Genomic DNA, 20,171 nt, shown 5'->3' on the forward strand with positions numbered 1-20,171 from the left:
AACACATACGCAATCAAACTTTGCAAAGCCCATAAACAATGGGAACATAAAAATATTTCTCAAACTCTTTTGGGTTTCTATTGAGCTCTTCTATGAATAAAACGGTTTAACAAACAATGGTCTTGATTATCACATGCAAAGCAGTATTGCTAGTCTCCTTAAAGAAATAATTAATATTTCTGTCAATTTCAAAACTCTTGCACTTTAACCACTAAGAGCATAATGCCAGTTGAAATGACAAGGGGGACCTAAGGAGACACGTTGAGGGCCTGTCTTGTAGTAGGGCTCCTGAATTAATCATCTAATTTAAAAGTCTACATATGCACTTCGGAACAGTGCTGCCATACTTAATTGGACTTTTATTCTGAAAGTTGTACCGGAAGCGCTTCGTTATCCATTAAGCGTGGCTTTCCTCTCTGTTCAAGCCGTACAGGAGGAGAGAGGCGACAGACAGGCAACCCGCCGACAACATTCGGACACTCTTTAACTTTCTCGGGACCACCTCGGGACTGTTTTGGCCTTTTTTTGCATTTCCACCATGACGCCTTCGGCTGTGCGCGAGCGGCACGATACGCGCACTTTAACAGCGGGGGGGCGGAAGTGAGAGAAGGGGGAAGTTGATAGAGGATATAGGAAAAAATAAACCCCTCAAAAGTGAGTCAAGTTCAAGTCGAACTTCGTCTTTCTAGAGGAAGGGTGGCCCTGGAGCGTTTAAGGGCATGGACACCCACGTCAAGGAGGGACAACTTTATGTGCAGCATCAGAAGTTTGGGAAGGTAAGTCCAAGGAGAACAGTTATTTCCTATAATATATTATAACAGTTGTGGCATTGACAGAAATGATGAAACCTAACTGTTGCTAGTAACCCCTTAATAAGAAGGCTTTAGGGATGCTATATAACACCAAGCGTATAGGCAGCGATATCAATGTAATATTAATATAATATACCAGTAATATATGAGGAAATATTAAATAATATATGAGGAAATCCAGTCATAACCAGTCCGTAAGTCTGATATTAGTGGCGACAAAATAATCAAAAGATTCTCTCCTAGGAACATTTTAGAAATGATAAAGCAACACATATATTTATGAGACAAATAAAGCCTGTTATTGATTAGTTTAAGTCATCACAGAAGCAGACGTATGTTGGTAACGATTAACTACGTTAACTTTTCCAATTCCTGCTTGTACGCCATAAGGCAGCCGCAGTTTAGATCATGACACACAAATAGAGCACATATTGATGCAATTACAGAGCAGCCATTGTGCCCAGCGTCTTCAAAGACAAACATGCTGTAGATGCAGAGAGAGAGAGGAAGTTCCAGCCATATTTAACTGATCTGACCTTGTTTTGATGTGGTGGCTTTGGAGTAAACCTGCTGTGCATCTCTGTGTGTGAGCCGGTATGCACGTGAACGTGATAATGAGCTGCTAACAGCCACAGTGCACTGTACTAACACTCAGCAAATGTGCAAAAGCATGAAAGCAAAGTGGACTGAAGCACTTTTTGTTTTAGGTAAATGAGGACAGAGGTCAGAGACTTGTGTGTGTGTGTGTGTGTGTGTGTGTGTGTGTGTGTGTGTGTGTGTGTCAGTCATTAGGTAATAGAGCCGCATGATTGAAAACAAATGTTGTTTGATACATTTTGAATTTCCACAATAAGCACGCCGCACCCACAAGGTGCTGCAAAGTTGAGACAGTGGCGAAACCGACCTTTTTCATGAGGATGGCAGACGTGTCTCCACTTCATCTAGCTGCATTTAAACAGCTGTTCACACCATTGCAAACACTGTCAACAAGCCACGTTGGTGTTGCCCCGGTGTAGGCATTATAGTTTAGGAGATCACACAGCAGGACTCTGTTAAATGTCAGCGATAGCACCCGTGGGTGTGTCTGTGTGTTTATTCCAGTGCTTGGCCTCCATGCACCCTCGCCTTTGGTCTCATTGCACCACTGGATAAGAACTCATTTACTCTCTAGATTTGTAAGAGGCTCTTTGTCTGTGTGTGTGTCTCTCTCTGGTCATATGACATGGATCAACAAAACGTTCTGGCCATGTTTCCTGCCCCGAAGTCGCAAATCCACAATAGATATTCTTACTTCCAAAAGCACAATTTTCAATGCCTTTTGTAAACAGTAGAAAATAAAATAGATTAAGAACAAACAGAGTCTCCTCATATTGAAAATATAACATGTTATCTTTTTAGAGTTGAGCGTGAAGATAACCGAAGTGGATAAAAATGCACCAGAGTTGAAGAGAATGGCACAGGAAGCTGAACGTCGGCTGATCTGAAAGTGTTGAAACTGGTTTGAGGTTTGCTGGGTGAATTATGCAACCGTTAGAGCTGTCAGTGGACACACACACACACACACACACACACACACACACATACACACACACACACACACACACACACACACACACACACATACACACACACACACACACACACACACACACACACACACACACACACACACACACACACACACACACATTCATAAAGGCTGCATGGTTGGAAAATTTGACTTAAGAGTGTAGTGGCAACGTCTAAACCAGGTTTCTGTTTCGGACTGTGGGTTTATCATTAAACCAGGTTTCATAACGTTGTGTCTAACACTGTATCCACGGTGTCCACGGTTCATATCCAATCAGTTGTCAGTAATGGGGAGACTAGTGAGAAAAGGAATCATGTAGAATTTATATTCACATCACATCAAGAGCACAAGTTGCTTTCTTCATGTGTGTTTCTCAGGTACTGTTAAGCAGATGTTAGTTCAACTTTGCCCAAACACACAAAAGACACAAGAAGCACTCCAGCTATACTGTCAGAAAACTAGAGGGAAAGAAAGGCTTCAGCATATTTTGGATCGCCGAATGTGTTTGATCATTGGATATTTTTTTTGTCTTTTTGTCAAAGGTCTGTCCATGTTGCTTTCTGTGTAAATCTTTGAACTAAAGTTGATTGTCTTAACAGCATTAGAGCTTTCATTTCTGTTTAATATTCCAAAATGATTTTTTAGATTAACTCAGTCTTGGTTCAGCTCCATGTGTCCACAACCATGCGCGTTCCCACTGCACTGGCTCACCCCTCAGTTTGGGAACCGTTAGATTAGCTGATTTATAAAAAAAAAACAATTAAAAAAATATTTCAGGTGCAAAATTTGTGACGTGTCCCTTTAATAAAACACTAGAGGAATTTGAAAAGAGAAGCGTTCAAACAGCAACGTCCCAGACCTTTTTTTAAACACAAACATATATGTGCTGGTTTGACGCACACAGCGTTCCATGACACCGTCTCAGCCGATCAAATCCACATCTGAACAATGCAGAGGTTTAAAACGTGCCAAATATTTGTGGTGATGTGGATGTTCACGTCCACAGTGGAGGCTTGTATACATACAGCACCTGTGGTCACAGTACATAGGCCCACTGCTTGATGAAGTTGATTGAGTCCTTAACTTTTTTACTGTTGTAATTACAGATTTTACTCTTGTAGAGCTGTCATTTGTTTTTCATCTCGAGGCTAAATCATGTGCAGCATGAGCGATGTGATTTAGTGGTAAAGTAGCTGTCTGAACGTGCATCCACTCGTCTGCCACACACACATATGCAGATCCAAGATGCTTGGATCTGCAGTCTTAGCAGTTTTGCTGCACCCCGGAGCTACAGACAGCTCTCGGTTTGATGTCGATGTCAGCAGCTGTTTGCCAACTACTGGCAGAGACTACAGATGTGGGTAGACGGTAAATGATGAAGACAGCTTCAGCCGTGAGCCAGCAGACACTTGAACAGACGGGGCGTGTCAGGATCAAGGAATATTACACACATCACGTCAAGAGTAATACCTGCCCGATGGATTAATGGGATTTGTCTGATATTCTCTTCATCTTTTTTTCACCACAGGTAGCATCTCAGATGCTGAATCATATTTCTCTGAAAAGAAGCAACAGATTATTTGTAGCATGAAGAACTCACTTGACGTGTCAGTGTGTGAGTGGAAAGGAATGATGAAGCATGTGCAGAAACAATGATCACTTCTTTCTTACAGTAATTGTAATAGTTTCTGTGAATTGGAGAAAAGTTGATTTCCGTGGCAGTTTCACAATAAGTATTGGTGGGCACGGATAACAGTCAATGTCACCGTGAGCATGCCGTGTGATGAACGGATAGGGTTAGGGTTGTCAAAAAGGTTAAATAAAATGAATATTGGACCAAATTAACATCTTGTCAGACACTAAACGTTAGCCGTTTCACACTTCTTCATGGCTAAATTGGACATGCTAGCATTAGCTCTTTGTGGGGGGGTTATGAGTGTTACCGGGGACATCAGAGACATATAACACTTCTAGACGTGTCAGACTTCCTCCTTACATGAAATCATTTTTCCCTCATGGTTTACATTTTGCTCTGGTCAGGCGTATAGTAAACAGGATGTGTTTGCTACATGTGGAACAGCAGATAAATAAGAAAATGATGAACTAACTAACGGTACAGTTGATTATTTCTTCTCTGCAGTTGACAGTGGATACTTGTTCTCATTAAGTATTACAGGTTTTGTCACTTGTGTTACCCAGTCTGACCCACTTATGGACATCGTTATCTCCTTAATTACCTCCGAAATATTTGTCTGCTCCCGAAATACCCATTAGCATCGTACTTTGATTAAACGAAAATGTGGCATATTGTTACTGGACTCACCGTGTTACAGTAACGCAAAGCTAATTTTGGAGATGTTCATAATAAGTTAAATTAAGCAGTCATTACTGTAATTCAGCGTTTTGTACAGAGTAGCTTAATTTAGATTTGTGGTCGGTGTGTCTCAGTCAGTTTCAGGTCTTCTACCTGAATAACAAGCTGAAAGCTTGTCAGCGTGCGGTTTGCTTCGCTCCACTCACCTCCACTGGACTCTGCTGCTGTGGGAGGCCTGACATGTTTCAGAGCTATAATGTGTCGACACAGCAGAGGACTGAGGTCAGGGCAGCAGATCTGTGGTCAAAAGCAGTGGTCTGCCACTCGCTCTAACACACACACACGCACACACACACACACACACACACACACACACACACACACACACACACACACACACACACAGAGTCACACAGCTTCCCTCTGTTTTCCTTCTCCCTCCCTTTAACACACGCATTACCGAGGACAGACGCGCTCCGATACACAAACATACTTTCACTCTCTCTCGGATAAACACACACACTCTCTGCTCCAGCGTGTGTCGCTGAGGTCTGTCTGTGGCCAGTGGGAACATGGTCCAGTGGTTTAGTTAAATAGCATCCTGACAGATAGAGAGGATCCTGTGTTTGAGCGGTGAAAGCAGTGGATTAAATGTATCCACCCATCACACACACACACACACACACACACACACACACACACACACACACACACACACACACACACACTCACACACACTTCTCCAGCCGACAGATAAGTACAATGACAGTTTTGAGGACATGACATACGTGGCAGAATTTGTCCTATAGTTTTTTTATACAAAATGATCTCTCAAGAATTTAAAATAAAGCAGCGACATCACCTTCAGTGTTGAGTGTTATTGATAGAGAAAATTCATACAGACAGACAATCTATTAATGCGTTATTGTACTTACAATTTTGCACATGAACAGAAGACAACACCGGTTACATCGCACATGCACGTTCAGAATGATGCCAGATGGACATCATAACCTGCATTCATTCGTCTTCAAATAAGATTTACATGTTAATAACAAATAAACAAAGAAGTGACAGTCCCACCCAAATGGATTTAATTTACACTAGCTTGATGCAGCTTATACTCACAAACAATATGTTAAAAAGGAAAACCAAACTTGTCAGTAATGAATGTAGAGCAGTGTTTTTTTTCGGAGCTTTTCAGTCAAAGTGTTTGCCTTTCTTGAAAATGTAATTGTGTAATTGCGCGATAGGTCATCATGACAGTAAAGGCCGTTTATTGTTTGGGCAGTAGAAACACAAACACACACTACTGCAGTTAATTTAGTTCTCCGTCAGGAAGTATCCCTCCCTCGCTCTGTCATGATCCTTTTTGCATAATTTCCACTTTGTGTGTAGTCGCTGATAACGGTCTGTTGCCTTATATGGAGCAGCTGTTTCACATGTAGACACATACACTCACACACACATACACACGCACACATTTTAGGACCATATTTCAACAGGGGTTAATGTTTCGCACCTTCTTCATGTATACAGCACAACCACACATTTCACACACAGTCACACTCTCTATGTGTGATTGCATGCACTTGTGCACAGCAACAGATGGTCCACAATGCGCCGAGGGGGAATATGTACAACAATACAAACAGATGCGCACACACACACACACACACACACACACACACACACATGTACATACACACTGAGACACACCTGGGTGCAGAAGAAGGAAGTGAAGAGTATCCTGGGTAATGACAATCCCACACATTTCCTGTCCTTTCTGGCAGTTAGTTAATCGGGTCACAGTGCGTTACGTACACATGTGCATGTGTTGACTTATGAAACCTGGTGTGCATGTGACTTATAGAAGTTGATGAAGTTGGCTTTCATTTATGCATGCGCTTCTGTTTCTTGTCAGTTCTGTTCTTGCAATAATTGTGAATTTGTGAATTTGTGCTTACTGTTAAATTGCAATGAGGGTTAAATGTTTGATTGATTTTAAATCGTGCAAATGCAATTATTCCACTTTAAGACCGACTCGCATGTCTGTGATCTCCATGCTGTGAGTGACAGTGAACAAGCTGACATGTTGGTAGAATTCATCCGGTGACCCAGTGGTGAAAAGTAAAGGAGCGCTAATTTTGGAGGTACCGTATTTTCCGCACTATAAGGCGCACTTAAAAGCCTTTAATTTTCTCAAAAAACGACAGTGCGCCTTGTAATCCGGAGCGCCTTATATATGGATCAATTGGTTAATTGGTTGATCCATACTGGTTGTACACGGCGCTCTGTCAAAATGTTTCAGTACGACTGGTAAACTACAAAGCCGCACCGCTTGCAGCATTACGGCTACCGTAGTCAGGGGCGTCGCCGAAGTAATAGCGGTAAACACCGGTACTGTGCTTACTCCTACTCTATTCTATGCGCCTTATAATCCGGTGCGCCCTATATATAAAAACAGTTCTAAAATAGGCCATTCATTGAAGGTGCGCCTTATAATCCGGTGCGCCTTATAGTGCGGAAAATACGGTACCTTTATATACTTGAGTATTTCCATTGCATGCTTTTTTATACACCACTACATTAAATATACATATTCTACTTTTACCCCTTCAGGTATGGCCAGTAGTTGCAGATTAGGTTTTTACAAAACGATGAGTTTATAACATATGATAGATTTGAATGGACCCAGCAGTATATGGTTCTGGTATTATGCATGCTGGCTCTCTGTCACATTGTCCTGTCTTACTGGGACTCTTGAATAGGACGGAGCTCTCGTTAGTGTTATGAGTAACACCTGTGCTTTCCCTTCAACGACAGCTCTAAACGTCCGGCTGTTGTTCTACTTCAAAGAACCTTAAATATTTTTTGCGGCAATTTCCCAAAATGTTTTTTTGCTTTTGAAAGTTGTGTCATCCAATATGTAGTCATGAGTTTCTCTTTCAACCCTCTACTATCTACATTCATATCCAAAGTCACATATTGTGAGCTGCGTATCGGTCATTTTCAGATGAACCGGATGATCATTTTATTGTTAAATATTATCTCAGCAGTGAAGAAGGAAATCGCTGGAACTCGTTCCCCAACATGAACACTTTCAGTTTATCTGATACATTATTAAGTAAGGTGTATAAAAGTCACAAGCTTGTTTAGTTTGTTCGTTTTGTGGGTTCTTTGTTCTGGGAGCAGCTCAATCAAGGAAAGTGCAAACAGGTTTGCCTCATTATGTCCTCTCAGCAGGGACAATAGGGGAGGCGGTTCTGCTCTAAATGACGTTCTGTTAGAATTGGTGTTCTCATTGGTATGGATGGGTGCTCATAGATTGAGACTCGGCAGTAACTGAGAGATCTTATATTCATGGTATGTTCATTATTCTGTGTGATTTGCATGTTTCCTCGGTGAAGCTCACCCTATACTTACCTGGGCAGGTGGTAGGTTCCAGTTGGGTGCGGCTGAGAGGGTAAAAGGCCATTCAGTGCAGTAAGGAGGAGAGACGGGAGTTCACAGCTTGCTGTGAGGCTGAAGTTTTGATTTAGGTTTATGGAAATTCCTGGTTTTACTTTTGCCCTTTGCTTCAGTGAACCTATTGTTAAAAAGAAGTTCTACCTGGTTCATCTGCCCTTTAAATGAGGTGGCGGCACTACAGCGCGTCTCATTCTTCTCCGCTGTTCGAAGGGTTTTCAAGCCGCTGACCTTCCTGTCACAAGCTCAGCTCTCTGCCTGTCAGACAGCATCTGCCCCAACCAAGTGAATGTAAGGGGAAAACACAGCTGTAGCTGAGATGAGGCATAGTGTGACACAGGGTAGCCAAAAACACACACACACACACGCACACGCACACGCACGTCCAGGGGGTACAAGGGACGACAGGGACTTCCCAAACAAAGTGCTGAGTTCTGGTATCTCATACAGTTCCATGTGTCCTCGTTTGTGTAGTGATTGCACATAATCTCACATGCAGTGTGTCATCACGTCCATTGTTAGCACTGGACATCTGGAGTCTTGTACACTCGCTCGCTGTGCTTCTTCACTATTTTGAGTCATGTTGTTTGTTGGCGTCCCTTTTCTGTCCCTGTGGAGGAAGAGCTCATTGTTGGTGGTTGCTTCCTCACTGCTGTCCCCAGAAAGAGACGATGCACCTGTCACCTACTTTTGGACCGGGGTCATGTTTTTAACCTGCGAAGTGGCCACAGCACACTTCCTTGTAATTTCACACAGTGTTGTTATTTTGCGGTCATACCTTATGATGTTATTGGGTGCACATCTAGTTGTCACACTAAACTTTTACCCACTGTATTTATTCATTCTGTGCTTGTGGTCCACTGCTGCTGATTGAGTCAAAACTGCTTTAGATTCATCACCACACGCCTCCTACATTAAGCCTCAGTCGGTAGAGTAGAAGTAAGAGGAAGACCTGAAATGTTGTTTTGACTCACCTCTTCTGTGATCTACAAACTGTAACATTCTCCACTTTTCATTGTTTTTTGATTATTTGTGTCAATCTCTGCATTCTGCTTTCCCCCCATGCTGTCTGAACAAACCACATGCAAATTGTTCCTCCCTCCCCAGACAGATGTGAGCGGGCCAGATGTGTGTCATCCCGCTCCAACCTTCAGAAATAGCCTTCTGGTGTTAAACGCTGGTTTACTGATCTCTAGAGGAAGCAAAACATGCGGCGCTTATTGTTGTGATACAAATGTAAATAATACATAAAAAAAACAAAAGATCTACAAAAAAATTTGTAGAACAAGCTAACAAAATAACTCAAAGAAAGAAATGTGATACCTTACATCATTTTTTTTTAGAATATGTATGTTGAAGGGATGAATCAAAGGGAAACTACTGGGTCCTATGATACATCTTTCACATCACACATAGTCATTTGTTCCATTGACAACATGACAATATTGATTAGTGCAGCTTTAATTTTCTCCCCTTTTAACTTTTCCACTCATCAGAAATGGAAGAAGAACTGGTTCGTCCTCTACCCCGCCAGTCAGAACGGCATCGCCCGCCTCGAGTTCTTCGACGCGCCCTCGGGCGGAGTGGGCGGGGCCGGCGGAGCCTCCGGAAGCGGGTCCAATGAGAAAACCAGGAAGCTCGACAAGAAGATCATCCGCCTGTCCGAGTGCATTTCCATCCTGCCCGCTGTGACGGAGAGCTGTCCCAAAGAAAACATGGCCGCTTTCTGTGTGGAGACCAACGACAAGACGCACGTGTTCGCCGCGGAGAAGAACACCGCCAAAGACTGGATGGATACCATGTGTGACATCGCATTCCAGGTATCCTTACACTCTCTCTCTCTCCTTGTGTTTGGGAGTTTTTAAGGTTTGAGCTTATGTGTTTGTTTTGAGCCTAAAATACTTCAACGAAGAAAAAACAGTCTTTAGTTTGGAGGGAAACGCTGAAAAACCGCTGTTCTAAATCTTGCTCTCAACTGGGATTGCAGCTTAATTCCTTTTGTTGTGTGACTTCCAAAATTTCCCACATGCCCCTGAAGTATCTGTACAGGCCACAGCTTCTATTGTGTGCACTGACACACACACACACACATACACACACATGAACGTTACACATATTTGCAGAGAGGAAGCCGGGGGGAGTTTCCAGCGGGACGACTTCATCCGCTTCGTCCTCTGTCTTTATTCTTTTTCCTCTTCCCCCTCTCTCACTCATTGCCCACTCTATCCTTCCAGTGGACTGGAAAGTTTACAACACATAAACCAAAAAAGCAAACTCCTGATTTACATACTGTGAGAATCCTAATTTGCCGTCTTTCTCAGCTGGTTGACTATTAGTGTCTCTGCGTTTTTGTTGTGTCAGCAGGGAGGAGGCGGCAGCAGCAACAGCACTGCTGCAGACGCCAATGGAGGAGCCCACGACCTGCAGATGGCTGAAAACCTCATCTACTACTCCAGAGAGGAGGGTAAGGACACTACACAGTCTTTTGTAGATCTTCTGAGGAATATTTTATCACCGCAGATCATCAGAAATGAGGAGAATATAAGTAAGCAAAAACACATCTGGCATCTTCTCCTCGCAGCGAACGAGTTCTGGGTGAGCATTCAGCGAACCGAGGCGTCGGAGCGCTGCGGGCTGGCCGGCAGCTACTGGCTGAAAGCTGAAAACGACACCTTAATCTTGAAGGAGCCAAAGACCAAGAGGAACGTTCTGGTGTGGCCCTACAAGCTGCTGAGGAGATATGGGCGAGACCGGGTGGGTGCCTGTGCTTATGAGACAAAACAAATAAATATCTTCAGGGATCAAAAATAGATCTCTGACGGGTCTGACGAGTACAGGCAGAGGAAGTTTGGTGTGTTCAATTTAAGCCCAGTCTTCATCGATTGATCGTATTTAAGAAGTGCAAATGAGTGTGTGTGTGTGTGTGTGTGTGTGTGTGTGTGTGTGTGGTCAGGGCCTCGCTGTCACAGAGGATATTTATCTTTAGAGTCTGGTTGTTTTTGTGTCACTTTGATACTTGATAAAACGTGTCTACACATGTTTAATTATGCATGTGTCAAGACTGAGGTCTTGAGATGTTTCTATACATACAAGGTAAAAAGAAGATGCACTTTATCTCTATACGGAGGTCTCTGAGCGAAAGCAGGGGAAGAAAGTGTGTGTGTACGAAGTAAAACTGGAACAGTACGTGAAAGCAGTGAAGTGATAAAACAGATAAGCTGAGAAAAGTAAAGTTCAGTGGAAAAAGGAAGCAAGCTGCCTTCCAGTGCCAAGAATATAATAAATGACTTCTGTGACTAGCTTCCATTATTTCAGTTCCATTTTGTCTTCAGACGCCTCTGTGTGTATTTATTCAGTCTCACATACTTTACTCCCACTTTCAGACGTAAAAACATTCAAACATTTTCCCCTCTTCTTCTCTCTGCTTTCCTCCTCCAGGTGATGTTTTCGTTCGAGGCTGGCCGACGCTGCGACTCGGGCCCCGGTAACTTCACCTTTGATACCAAGCAAGGCAACGAGGTCTTCTCGCTGGTGGACCAGGCCATCCAGTCGCAGAAGGTGCTGGCCGAGGAGCGCCACCTCAGCTTCCCCGTTAACTTTGACCCAGACTGCCCTGCGTCGCTGCAGCATATACGCAACGCCGTTCCCAGCGGCGCGACGCCGGGAAGCGGAGACAGCAGCAGCAGCTGCAGCAGCCGGGAGGCAGACGGAGATTCAGGCGGCAGCAAACCGGGCTCTGCCGATGGTGTGCTCGGGAAGAGGGAGGGTGGAGATGGAGGAGGAAGGGGGCAAGGCACTGCCGGAGGACTCAAGGGGAGGAGTTTACCAGAACCACCAGCCATGTTGGGGAGTTTGGGAGGTGGGGTGGGGCCATCAAAGCCTCCCAGGGGACACACAGCAGCGAAAGCTCTTCCCTCAGCTGATGAACATGCAAGTCTTTATTCTGAGCCGGCGGATTCGGTCCGCCTGCCTCTGCACGGCACCGACTGCCTGTACTCCGACCCAGTGGACAGCATTAAAAGTCAAAGCCAAACCAGCAACCCATCCACCGTTCCAGTGCCCACCCCACGCCTCCGACCAGTAGGAGACGAGGCCTCGGCGGGTGGCATCCAAGGGGACCACCACCTCGTGGGCAGCAACCACAGGAAGCCACCGGACTTGTACTCGCACGTGTACGACCGGATCAGCCTGGAGCTGAGCCAGAAAACGAGCGCGCTGAGTCTGAACGGGGCAGCGGGGGGAGGAAGAGGCGTGAACAGTAACAGGCGACCCCCGGGAGGTCAAGCAGAGGGGGCTTCCTCGCCTCCTGCTCCGCGTCCGGAGCACATATACGATGAACCCGAGGGTCGCGCCAAAGGAGGCGCGAGGATGTCCGCTAGTTCAGGGATGAGTATTTATGACGAGGCGCACTTGGAGCCCCACAGCCAGAGGAGACAGGAGGACCAATCAGGGTTGGAGGGAAATTACAGCAGCCCCTCCCACAGACACTCGCCTCCACAGCTGGGCCCGAGCCGCAGCGCGCCGCATCCTCCAGCTCCGAGGTGGCCCAAACCCGTCACCGCCCCCAAACTGGGCAGGCCCGCCTTTGGCCGAAAGGAGCCGGTGCCGCTGCCCCCCGGGAAGCATGGAGGTCCTGGCAGTAATGTGAACAACAACAACAACAACATTTGGGGTGGAGGAGACGGGGGGAGGGAGCTGTACAGCAGAGTGTCGAAGCAGAAACCTCTATCTGCTAATTCGTGGTACAACCAGCACCACCAGGCACCGCTGAGATCACCTGATATCATCTATGACAACCTGGGAGATGTTTGACGTCTTTTTTTTACAGAGACTAAAAATGAAATGTTTATCCGCTTCGTGAGAAGAGAAGTGCTAATGCAGAAGACTTGCTCCATGCCTTTAATCTTGCAGTTTTTCGTAGGGCTTAAGCACTTTTCTTCATCTGTGGACCGGCTTAATTAGACTGCTTCATTCGGAGTAGATACGCTCAGAACTATGAGAACACCACATTACGGCTGCATTTTTTTAAACATGGAGTGCAACTATTGTAGGACCACCCTGTGTGTGTGTGTGTGTGTGTGTGTGTGTGTGTGTGTGTGTGTGTGTGTGTGTGTGTGTGTGTGTGTGTGTGTGTGTGTGTGTGTGTGTGTGTGTGTGTTTGAGAGTGTTTGCATGGTCAAACCCATAACTGGAGTACCAAGCCACTGTGTGGTTGGAACAAACCACACACACACACACACACACACACACACACACACACACACACACACACACACACACACACACACACACACACACACACACACACACACACACACAGAGAGAGAAAGCGTTTGGATTTGCCAAAAGGAGCCCGGCCTACAGGCTTCACTCCAACAGGCTGAGTGAGCGGCTTGGCTCTGCTTTTTCAAAATGTCTGTCGTTCTGATGAAGGAACTGGGAAACATGTTTTTGCACTTCTTAGGTTTGGAGTATCTTTGAGGCTAGGGCTTCACCAAAAGGAACGGATTTTGTTCTGTTTGTGTTTTCTGGACTCATCTATCATCCTAGATCCCAATAAATCAGGGAGACTTATACAACATATTCAACCCAGGACACTAATATGCAACAAAGTTGCATATTATGATCCTCATCAATGTAAAAACATTGTTGCTTCTGTTTTGGAGGAAGCACACAAAGTGGATCTTGAAACCAGACATAAATGGATCATAAAGAGGTCATGGGGTCACATGATCCTCATGCTTTGAGTTACAGAGATAATATCATAGAATCCCTTACGTTTCTATGTACTGACTAAATATGAAACTAATCAATCCCCTGCAATGTGTCAGTATGTGAATGAATGTGTCAGAATCAGCTGTGCTGTCTGTAAATATAACTATTAATAAAAACGGTTCTCCGTAGTTCGATCAGAGAAGTCCCCTCATTGCTCCATCACGACTTCCCCTCAGTGTGTCTGTCCCGATCAGACAGTTTATTATTGTTTCAAAGACGTTCTGTTCTGGACCAAACGGGACGGTCCAACAGTCTGACCTCACCCTCTCTCCGCCACGCTCTGTTTCTGGTGTTTCAGTCGGTTTCCAACCACTTAATCACACCGTTAAAGTGGAGCCTCGAAAATAAGAAGCAAAGCCTTTCTTGTCTCTCTTCCTTTCCTTTCACCCTCTCCGCATTAATTCTGTTGTTCGGTTGCTCCGGTGACAGTTAATGGCGGCCGGTTTGTGCCGGACACGCTGTGCATTTTAACTGCAGAGAGATACCGTTAGAGTAATGGGAAGAAATAACAGATGAAAGCATTTAACTGGCATGTTCCAGAATGCTGAGTGTGCGGGTGTTTATCCTGAGCTGAGGTTGACGAAAGAGTGAGAAGAAAAAGACCCAAAGACGCAGAAAAGAGATGAAGAAGATGGTGACATGATGACTGCTGGCTGGATGGACCTGTCTGTGTCTGCTTGGCTTGAATAACAGGTACAGACTGTTCCCGTCGCTGCTCTTTATCCCCATCATCCCTCTTTATCCCTTTTTTTTTTCTTTCTTTATTTACCCACCTGCTGCTGGAGTACTTTCGGGACAGGAAAATCCTCCAAAAGTAACTTGATTACATATTAAGGCTCAATTTCCTAACTTGTCCCCCCCCCCCCCTGTCCTTTCAGACAGAGTGGGGGCAGAAAAACAGAAAGAGAAAGAGGACAAACTTCTGTCTTTCTCATTAAACTCTCTGTGAACCCATCAGGGAAAAAAAGGACCATTTTAGACACACACACACACACACACACACACACACACACACACACACAGTACATGGTGGTGTTTTAATTCTGTCAACATGTATTTCTTCAATGCACAAATGTGTAAACAAGCCGTTTACACATTTACGGTCGAAGACTGTGAACTTTATGTGAACAGCTGAGGGTGAAATCTTGAATCTGACTGCTTTTTCAGTGGCTGTTATTTATCTCAAATGACTTCAGTGGTTCAGCTCGTAGAAAAGATCACTCAACCATTTAATGTGTGATTGTGTTCATGGGAACCATGCCATACTTTTTGAACCTTATGCACAGAATCAACTAAAGAAGATAAAACATATTTTGAACGTTTTTTCATTGAGCTTTACAGGCAAATGTCTTTACCTTTCTGACTTTTTGTGCTCCAAAAACACTGGATCCTACATTTCCCATAATGCAACCGATAGCATATTGTTGTTGGACCCTCTCTGCATGACAACATGCCCACATCTTTCAAGCTGTTCGTAATGCAGGCTTTCTATTATAGATGTGGATGATATAACCTTGATGACATCATTCTCCAGAAGACAATAGACATTTTTGCAGGAGTCCCTTTTTAAGGTATGTTGACGCAACACAACACTGACATCATTTATATCGTGGTATCAATAACAAACATATTGACTTCATAAAAACACATTTGGTATCATCTTCCAAACTGGAAGCGGTTCAGAGCTACAAAAAGCTCTTCTGTGCTTTCTGTCACCTCTTCTCGCCTTCCATCTCACATTTCTCTCCTCATCTGCTTTGACCTTTCATGCATCTGCAGAACAGCTCAACCGACTGCCTGATTGCTGATGAATGTGTGTGTGTGTGTGTGTGTGTGTGTGTGTGTGTGTGTGTGTGTGTGTGACAGCTATAGGCGAGTGAGAAACCTACAAAAAGGCCTGCCGCTGTCAAGTGTGTTCAGTTTATGGTTTGTCAGGGTTGGACAATGTGTCATGCTATGCATGCTGCCATATCACCATGTGTGTGTGTGTGTGTGTGTGTGTGTGTGTGTGTGTGTGTGTGTGTGTGTGTGTGTGTGTGTGTGTGTGTGCTCAAGGTTGGGAGCCTTGTACTGAAAGCTTATCAGAAGACCTCACAATAGTTTCAGATCTACTTCTGTGAGTTTTCTCAGTTTTTGGACAAGCTTAATGTTTGTCTGCAGGACACAGAAAGAACAGAAACACTGGATTTGAAAAAGTGGGACTTTATTATGATTTATGTTGAAATAAGAGCCACTTGAATACAGATAGACACAAGGACTTTACAGACACAGCTGGACTTGCATGCGTGTTTGTGTGTGTGTGGGTGCGTGTTTCGTTTTTCTGGCCACATGACGCTATCTCTAGCCAGACAGTTTTATCTGCAGGTTTGAGGTCTCTGCATGTCTGCAAGCAGACGTGTCTCACACACACATACACACACACCTTCGACTATTATCACGGCAGTCACAGTCTTCCTGTCCTCTTCTCAGTCTGTCCTCGGCATTGTCTTCTTTCCGTCTTGGTCTCTCTCTCTCTTTTTTGTTTTTTTTAAAGGTCATGTCAGACTTACTGAAAGAGAACAGGATCAGTCCACCAACAAGAGGCACTGAAACCAGGCTTTACACTAAAAGGTGCAGACTGTCTTTAAATGCTGGGAAACAGATCTCCACAACCTTTTTTTAAGATTAGTTAGAACACTTTGTCTCGTAAACTTACAGAGCAGAAACGTGTGTTTGACACAATGCAAATATTTGATTGCTTTCTGTCTGATGACGCCTTTAGTCCTGCATTACTTTACCTTTTAGCCGCTTCAGGGCAGTGAAACATACTGCAAACATAATCATCACCTTGTAAAATGATTGATTGGTGCAGTTTTTATGTAAACCCAATATGGATAATTGTAGAAACCTAATCAAACAACTGAGATTCTTAATGACATCTGCCACTATTTTGTATCTGCTAAGTCTGTTAACGTAACACTTTATTACAAAACTTGTAAACTCAGATGGAGACCCCGCTTGTTTCGAATCTTGTGAGAATTTTACCCCCAACTCACCCCCCTTTCACTTTCAGCTGCACTTCTGAATATAAAACCCCCAGCGAGCTGAAACTCAGCCGCATTTCCTCTTTCTGTTTGAACATTGAGGTACACGAAATATGAAAATGTGAGATCTTTGTCTTGTGCACATTGGAAGACGGTTCGTGTGCTCTGCCCTCAGACGCACCTGAAACTGTCCGGTTTCCTCCCGACTCTTGCAGACCACCAGGTAGTATTTTTAGCTCTGCGTGGGCACAAAAACCCATTCAGTCATGCAAGTTTGAAAGAGAGTTTCATTCACTCTCTCTGGAGCTCTCGGCGCTATCTAAAGGAAATGTCAGAATCGTTTGGATTCTCGCTCCATTGCCTCCGAAATAAAAGGGATGCAGGTGCAAAACTCTGCTGAATAGTTGTGTAAAATGTGACTATATTGATATTTTTAGATTATTTTTCAGAATGTGTGAGTGACCTTCTGACACCCACTAAAGCAGTAACTCTGCAAGTTCTGCAAAATGTGCACAAAACAGTTTTTCTTAAAACAAACTAAGTTCATATTTCCAGAATGTTTTCAGAGCTTCATTTCCTGACCAGGCTTGGTGATTTATGTCTCATGCCAATCAGCAAATCAGATTTCCCGATTTTTCTAAACTTCCTAGAACTGCGTAGGATTACGGTTCAGGTCCTGCAAACCCTGCTGCTGACTTCACCTCCTCACTTCCTCACAAAGATGCACTTCCTCTTTCTGTTCTCACCCAGCTCTGCCTGTGAGAGAGCTGATTGTTCTCCTGCATATGAATTGTGGCTCTTGTGTGTGCGTTCCCGCTCTGTTCGCCTGCGTGTATATCGGAGTCCTGTGCCGTCGTGGATTGGCCACTAAGGACAATCACAGGAAGGAGACAGCGTGTTTCGGCTCGGGAGACAGATACAGAGTCTGACAGCTTTCTTCTGTTCTGCAGATAAGATGTAAATGGTACATTGAGACGAAAAGCAACGAAGCGTTTTTTCAAATGGTGAAATATTGCGGTGGACTGAACCGAATGCTTTACACTTCGAGAAACAGGAAGCAGAGAAATGTATCCACCAAAATAGACAGAGCTTATCAGCCAAAGTCCATGCTGACTGATGCATAAACATGTGTTGACTGTCTGCAAAAGGTCACCTCTCCATCCTCAAGTAGTGATGAATCAAAACTCAAAAATAGGAGACAGAATCATATATATATATTTCTAAGCTGCGGGTAAACAGAAAGCGGTAGAGGCGTAAACTCAACATAGCTGCCACATATGCGACCCGCCAGAGGCCACAAACGGGCCGCCCTTCCAAGAAGAGACTATTCATGCTCATACTCGTGTACCTTTTTACAGTCCTAGCAGTCGGGGGAGGTTTTAAATAGTGCCAGTGTGGAACAGTAGGTGGTAAAGTGTTGAAGGTGGTTAGATAAATACCCTCTCACCAAAACCACCAGAACTTTAGGGCAATTTATAAACTGTTAATGAACAGAATATGTTTCCTGACATCACCTCATGGCTTTTTTTATGGTTAAATAAAAAGTACTGTCATGCATTGTGCGTGGATTATTTGTAGAATGAGAAGTTTTTAAACAAAAAGGAACCGCAATGACGGCAAAGGTGAGTCTTTAACACGTCTATCTGCAGGCGAACCAGTGGGTGTCAAAGGTTAAAAGTGATGAGCTGCTTTTTAAAAGCAAAGGTAATCCTCCCACCGAAATGTCCCTTCGTGACAGTTTATTAACCCACAGGTCTTACACGGTGTTACAATACACATCTGAGAGAAGTTCAATAAATACATATACATCTATAAATATGGAGAAGATCTTGAAATGACACAGCAGCAGAAAGATCAGGTACTGATGAACACAAGTGACATTTGATTCGATTTCCTTTGCAGCTCAGAAAGCGGATTGAAAAGAGTCAACACAAACAACTTTTAGGCTGAACAGGAACTCCAGTGACTCACCGATATGAGATCAGGTGTTTGTGTGGCGGAGTCATAAAAACAACAATGAACAAAGAACTTTCTTGGAAAAGAACAGCTGAGCTGCGGGTCAAGAACCTGTCAAGACACCCTGTAACAATTCTGCTCTGAATGAATTTGCGAACACAGACAGGGTAACTTTTGTCAACTGTTGCTCTCGCCTCATTAATCTGGTGACATTTAACGATGAGGAGTGTGGCTGATGTCTTCCCAGTTAAAAAGGAGGATCTTTGGCTTCAGCCTTTTGACTTTTTGGGAGGGGGAGAGAGAGAGAGAGAGAGAGAGAGAGAGAGAGAGAGAGAGAGAGAGAGGAGAGAGAGAGAGAGAGAGAGAGAGAGAGAGAAGAGAGAGAGAGAGAGAGAGAGAGAGAGAGAGAGAGAGCCTGATGTTCTATTTGAACAAATGTATGAAAATCACACACGGTGACCCAACTCGTGATGGTTTGAAAAGAAAGGGGTGAGAGAGAGAGAGAGAGAGAGAGAGGGTGAGAGAGAGAGAGAGAGAGAGAGAGAGAGGGTGAGAGAGAGGAGAGAGAGAGAGAGAGAGAGAGAGAGAGAGAGAGAGGGGTGAGAGAGAGAGAGAGAGAGAAAGAGAGAGAGAGAGAGAGAGAGGGTGAGAGAGAGGAGAGAGGAGAGAAGGGGGTGAGAGGAGAGAGAGAGAGAGAGAGAGAGAGGAGAGAGAGGGTGAGAGAGGAGAGAGAGAGGGTGAGAGAGAGAGAGAGAGAGAGGGTGAGAGAGAGAGAGAGAGAGAGAGAGGGTGAGAGAGAGAGAGAGAGAGAGAGAGAGAGAGGGTGAGAGAGAGAGAGAGAGAGAGGGTGAGAGAGAGAGAGAGAGAGAGATGAGAGAGGGTGAGAGAGAGAGAGAGAGAGAGAGAGAGAGAGAGAGAGAGAGAGAGAGGATGGAGAAGCGGGTAAAATGTCAGTGGGCAGTTTTGGAGGTCCGGTCAAATTCTCCTCGGAGACAAAAAGGATCGTTGTGGATGTAATCAATGAGGAAGTCCTGTGACATCACAACGTCACCACGCCACCGGGTAGAAGGTTCAACAAGGGGGGTGGAATGGCGGGAGACTGATTAAGCCTGTGTGCGTGTGTGTGTTGAGTGACAGAGCTGCTTGACGAGGAATAAATTAATAATAGTGACGATGGATGTGTCCGACTGACCAATATGTGCGTATGAGCGCGAGTGGGACATTTTTCTTCGTCACAACCCTTTCGGTGTCAA

General features: G+C 44.4%; 2 protein-coding genes across 3 annotated transcripts in view; one reads left to right on the plus strand and one right to left on the minus strand.

The window, feature by feature from the left end:
• The first annotated feature begins 438 nt into the window (after positions 1-438).
• Positions 439-14,067, plus strand: dok1b (docking protein 1b). 2 transcript variants are annotated; one of them, XM_068713546.1, is made up of 5 exons: positions 439-776; positions 9,661-9,984; positions 10,526-10,628; positions 10,746-10,918; positions 11,603-14,067. In XM_068713546.1, exons 1-5 carry the CDS (start codon positions 720-722, stop codon positions 12,974-12,976), a joined length of 2,031 nt encoding a protein of 676 aa, XP_068569647.1. In that variant the 5' UTR covers positions 439-719; the 3' UTR covers positions 12,977-14,067. The 2 variants fall into 2 exon arrangements, with proteins under 2 accessions (XP_068569647.1, XP_068569648.1); XM_068713547.1 differs by having other exon boundaries at positions 10,529-10,628.
• A 3,008-nt stretch (positions 14,068-17,075) lies between these two features.
• Positions 17,076-20,171, minus strand: part of m1ap (meiosis 1 associated protein) — a 28,395-nt gene continuing 25,299 nt past the window's right edge. The window contains exon 12 of the mRNA XM_068713893.1: positions 17,076-17,901. Coding sequence (XP_068569994.1) covers positions 17,830-17,901 — 72 coding nt within the window. The 3' untranslated portion in view covers positions 17,076-17,829. The remainder of the gene's footprint in view (positions 17,902-20,171) is intronic.

Source organism: Cebidichthys violaceus, unplaced genomic scaffold (genome assembly GCF_023349555.1).
Source record: "Cebidichthys violaceus isolate CVI_PGR_0920_01 unplaced genomic scaffold, fCebVio1.0.p SCAF_19, whole genome shotgun sequence".
NCBI classification, from domain to species: Eukaryota; Metazoa; Chordata; class Actinopteri; order Perciformes; family Stichaeidae; genus Cebidichthys; species Cebidichthys violaceus.

Excerpts from the sequence above, each read along its gene's own strand:
- dok1b (XM_068713546.1), top strand. The coding sequence starts at position 720 with ATGGACACCCACGTCAAGGAGGGACAACTTTATGTGCAGCATCAGAAG. Across the intron at positions 9,985-10,525 it reads TGTGTGACATCGCATTCCAG|CAGGGAGGAGGCGGCAGCAG; the intron begins GTATCCTTACAC and ends TTGTTGTGTCAG. Across the intron at positions 10,629-10,745 it reads CTACTACTCCAGAGAGGAGG|CGAACGAGTTCTGGGTGAGC; the intron begins GTAAGGACACTA and ends TTCTCCTCGCAG.